This window comes from Plasmodium gaboni, chromosome 11, assembly GCF_001602025.1.
Source record: "Plasmodium gaboni strain SY75 chromosome 11, whole genome shotgun sequence".
Taxonomy (NCBI): Eukaryota; Apicomplexa; class Aconoidasida; order Haemosporida; family Plasmodiidae; genus Plasmodium; species Plasmodium gaboni.
The window spans coordinates 987,825-993,336 of NC_031491.1; the positions used below are offsets into that span (position 1 = coordinate 987,825).

The 5,512-nt window shown below is 17.9% G+C and overlaps 2 protein-coding genes across 2 annotated transcripts; both read left to right on the plus strand.

Moving 5' to 3' along the window:
• Positions 1-560: 560 nt before the first annotated feature.
• Positions 561-1,406, plus strand: PGSY75_1129800 (hypothetical protein; the record flags this gene model as incomplete). The annotated part of the gene is made up of 1 exon (XM_018786418.1): positions 561-1,406. The coding sequence occupies one exon, from the start codon at positions 561-563 to the stop codon at positions 1,404-1,406; it is 846 nt and encodes a 281-aa protein (XP_018641213.1).
• Positions 1,407-3,350: 1,944 nt separating this feature from the next.
• Positions 3,351-5,180, plus strand: PGSY75_1129900 (putative transporter; the record flags this gene model as incomplete). Its single annotated transcript, XM_018786419.1, has 1 exon — positions 3,351-5,180. One exon carries the CDS (start codon positions 3,351-3,353, stop codon positions 5,178-5,180), a length of 1,830 nt encoding a protein of 609 aa, XP_018641214.1.
• Positions 5,181-5,512: the final 332 nt, after the last annotated feature.

The window sequence follows — 5,512 nt, forward strand, 5'->3', positions numbered from 1 at the left end:
ATTTTTTTCAAATTTTTTTTTATTATTTAATTTTTTTAAAAATATCACATATTTTAGATTTAGTTTTTTTTTTTTTTTCCTATTTTTTTTAATACAATTTTTAATAATATAATTTTTAAAATTTTTTTTTAAATGAATTTTATAATTTAAAAAGGAAAAAACAAAAACGAAAAAAAAAAAAAAAAAAAAAAAAAAAAAAAAAAAAAAAATTTACATACAATACCTTATTATGTAGTATATATATATATATAATAAATATATTCATTTATTTATTTAATTCAAAAACGTGTAGAGGAACGGATTGATAAAAATATAATAAGAAAAAATATTCATTATATATTATGTTATATATATATATATAATTGATGTGTTAATTTTTTATAAAATTGTAAACATTTATATATTTATGTTATTGTGATTATATTAATTTAAGAATGTTCTTAAAAAAAAAAAAAATGGGTATACAATAATGAGAAAATAAAAAATATATATATATATATATTTTTATTGCAATAAAATGTTTGTGTTATAATAAAGCATATTAAAAATAAAAGAAAAAAATGAGTGATTACGATTCTTTAACACAAAGTAAAGCATTTTGCATTGAGGAAATATACGGGAGTGATACAACAAATGAAGAAAATAAATTAATTATAGAATTTATGCAGAATATGGTAAATGAAAGGAATGCCCTTCCAAATAATGTAAATGTAGAGATAAATGTGGTAAATAATAATGATAGTAACAATAAAAGTTCAAATAATAAAACCCACAATTTGCTCAATATTATGAATAAATATACCTTTAAAGAAAAATTAGATGAAAGCTATTTAAAAAATGAAAATAAACTAACATGGAAAAGTAACATTGTTGAATATATAAATAGATTAAGATATTATATTCATAAAAAATATAATCGAAATATAATTGATACGTTTAAATATAATTCGTGTAATTGTTCTATATTATCTTCCTTACAAAAAGATAAAGATTTAATACATATATTTTCTTCACAAGTTTTTTGTGTACATTTATATATTTATGGTATTAATTATAAACAAATCATATATTATATTGATATAATAGCTAACCATTTAAATAATAATAACGAAACAAATTTCATTTTTTTCATATGGTTAATATATCTACTAATATTATTAGATTCATTACAGGCACTGGATTCCAATGTTTCATCAAATTTACAAATAATAAAACGTTTTTGTATAAACAAAATTGAAAACTCCGATCAAAATTATGTTGAATCGAAGGAAGATAACTTTTTAAGTTTCTTAAAAAACTTTTATTGTACATCTAAAAATAGTAATAATTATATTCCTTCATATTACACCATAGATATATTTTATCTTATTTATATAATTATTACTGATATATTTAATCAAAAATGAAAAAAAAAAAAAAAAAAAAAAAGAATGAAATAAATTAAATGTAATTGTTATATATATGTATATGTGTAATTATATATATATATATATATATATACATATATACAATATTTATTATAATTCTTCCTTTTCATTTACTTTTAAAGACATACAAAAATATTATATACATATGATAGAAAATTATATTAAATTCAATGATATTATATAATAATACTTTAAAAAAAAAAAAAAAAAAAATTCTGAACGTTCATAAAATAAATTAAAACAAAATAGCTATTTTGATTATAAAAGGAAAATAATATTTTTGCTTTGTTAGATTTTAAAAAATCATAAAATAAATAAATAAATATATATATATATATATATATAATATTTATCATTTTAATTTTATTACATATTTGATTATTAATTTTTGAATGAAGGAATAAAATATATTAAACTTCTTTATGAATTATTTTCCAAATATGTACATGTATTTATATGATATAAATATTATATATATATATATATATATTTATTTATTTATATTTATATTTATTTATGTTTTATATGAATACATGATTGTAACTAATTTTCATTTATTTATATATTTTTATTTTATTTTATTTTATTTTTGTATTGTATATAAAAATATATTTTTTTTTTGTTAAAAAAAACCAAAACAAATTTATTAATATAATAAAAAAAATATTCATTATACACTCTATACAACATCTTAATTATAATAAATTAAATTTGTTTTTTTTTTCTGAATTTATATTTTTTTAAAATAATTTGAAGACGACAGTACTCTAGTCAATTATTACGTACACTATTATGAATCATATATTTTAATATTATAATATATAAATATATATATATTTTATATATATATATATATTTTTTTATGAGTAAATATAATATATAGAAATATGGATATAATATTGAGATAATGGAACATTTTGTTTTATGCATGCTCAATTATGCTTAACATTAATTTTTATTAATTTTTCTTTATATCCCTCAAAAATAAAAAAAAGAGAAGGAAAAGAAGGAAATTATCTCTATATAATATTTAACAATTATATAATTAAATATATATATATATATATTAATATGTAGGTATATTTTAAATATAAACAATTATTATTCTTCTTCTTCGCTTTTTTTTTTCCCATTATGTAGGTATATTTTAAATATAAACAATTATTATTCTTCTTCTTCGCTTTTTTTTTTCCCATCATATTTTATTTGTTTTATTTCTCTTTTTTTTTTTTTTTTTTTTTTTTTTTTTTTTTTTTTTTTTTTTTTTTTTTTTTTTTTTTTTTTTTTTTTTTCTTCCTTAATTTTTATTTGTTTTTTTCCTTTTTTTTTTTTTTGAAATAATATTTTGTTAACTACAATGTTATTATATTATTCTTAAAAAAAAAACAAAAAACAAATATTTGAGTTTTATATGAGACAAATTTTATATGGTATGAATTGAATATTAAACAAGAATGTTTGACAGAATAAAAAAATAAATATATATATATATATATTTAATATATTTATTTATATAACCACATTTTATAAAAATGAAATATTAAAAAAAAAAATATATGCAATATATATATTATATATATATATATATTTATATATCAATTTTTTTTTTTAATTTAATAAAATTAAATATTTATACATACGACGTTGATTATATATATATATATATTTATATTTATAAATGATGTGTGATTTTTTATTCCCTTTCGCCTTCATTTTTATTATATAGTGTTTATATATATACATAAATATTATATATAGGTATGTAATAATAATAAATATTGCTGCAAAGGGTAAAAAGAAGTATATACAAAAATATAATGTAATATACATATATATATATATATATTAATATAATATTATATTATATATTATAATATTATATTATAACGTTTTAAAAAAAAAAAAACCAAACAAAAGCAACCGATGAGTTCCAAAAAAAAGTCAACAATTATATTGTCCCACTCGGTTAAAGAAGACGTATCTGTATCCTCAGAAAAAGCAGAAATATCTAAAAAGGGGATGAGTTCAAATAGTAGTGTTAATAATAATGAGAAGAAGAAAGGCATATTAAGTTATTTAAGTTTGAAAGGATATGATATGCCATCTTGTTTAGATGACCTTTTAAAAAAGGAAGAAATAAGATTATCTTCAGAACAGAAAACGCCTTTTAATATAAATAGGAGTGTATTATTATTTGTATATTTTATGTTAATAGTATTAACAAATCGTTTATTTTTTGGATGGCCTAATTTATCAAATTTATTATTTCGAGAAGATACATATATATGGAAGTGTGCAAAAAATGAGCATGGAGAATATGATAGATATGATGATAAAAGATATTCATGTGATGAACAGGATAAGGCTGTGCAAACAATATTTATATTTGGTTCTTCAGCTTATTTTGCATTTTCGTTTTTTAATGGATTAATAGTAGATTATTTAGGTTCACGTTTTAGTATGTTATTAGGACATATATTAAATTTAATTGGTTGGATATTATTATTAATGTCAAATGAACATTTTGATGCTTATGTAATAGGAGGTATTTTTATGTCAGCAAGTATTGATTTAGCTTCATTTTCTACTTTGAATGCATCAGGATTATTTCCAGGAAATGAGAATTTAATAGTGAATATAATATCTGGTGCTGGTTCATTATCTACTGGTACTATGACTATATTAGATCTTATAATAAGTCGTTATAATTTACCTTTCAAGACATTTATGTTATGGTATATGTGTATCAGTGTATCTTTTTTCTTCTTATTGACAATATTTTTATTTCCAAAGAGTCGATATTATAGACAATATGAATTCGATAATTATTATAATAACAAAGAAATAGATTTAAAGGTGTATGAAGATTTTGATAATAGTACGAAGAAAATATATAACCATGATAAGAAGAAAGATGTAGATATATATAATAGCAGTGTATATAGTAGTGGTGTTGGTAGTAGTAGTTTAGTTGGTAGTAAACCTGAGGGTATATTAAATAGAAGAGAATCAGAGTTGAAAACTGTGAGTTCTTCTAAACATATATTTAATGATTTAGAAAATAATGATACTAAAAAAGATGAATATGCAGCAAGTACAAATAATGGTAGTAATGTTGTTAAGAGTAAATTAAATATATTTAATTCTCCAACATTTACAGATCTAATAAAAATATTTACATGTGCTCACTTTTTATGTTTATGGATATATGGACCATTAAATGCTATATATAATACATTTTATTTTAGTGTCGTTGAAAATATATTATCAAAAGATAAAAATGATTTATTAGGATATATCTTACCATTTGCTTTTATACCCTGTGTTATATTAGGAAATTTATCAGATAAGTTTGGAGTTATGCTTATGTTTACATATGAATTAATTTTTGCCTTTTCTATGTATGCCTTTAGTTATATAAAATCAAACTGGGCTCAATGGATATCAGTTATATCCAATGCATTATATTCAGCAGGTGCAAATGGACAGTTATGGACTTTCATTTCTTTTACATTCAGTTCTAAATATCATTCGACATTAATAGGTTTCTTGAACCTAGTCTCTGGTGTGATATCCTTTGTGCGTCTAGCATTATTTGAGTGGGCAAAATATGCTAATTATGATTTTACATATATCAATCTATTCATATTAGCTTTGATAGTAGTAAATATAGTGGTTATTGTATGTATGATGTTTATACGACGTATCAAGGGAGAGAAGGTAACCTATGGAGACGATGCATCATCGAAGTAGATTCTTCTCGTCCTTCAAAAGGAATAATATATATAAAAAAAAAAAAAAAAGTATACACGTATATATATATATATATATGTATATATATTTTTATATGTGTGTAGTTTTTTTTTTTTTTTTTTTTTTTTTTTTTTTTTTTTTTTTTTTTTTTTTTTTTTTTTTTTTTTTTTTTTTTTTTTTTTTTTTTTTTTTTTTTTTTTTTTTTTTTTTTTTTTTTTTTTTTTTTTTTTTTTTTTTTTTTTTTTTTTTTTTTTTTTTTTTAAAAAATTTTTTTTTTTTTTTTTTTACTATATAAATTTTTTTTTTTTTTTTTTTTTTTTTTTTTTTTTTTT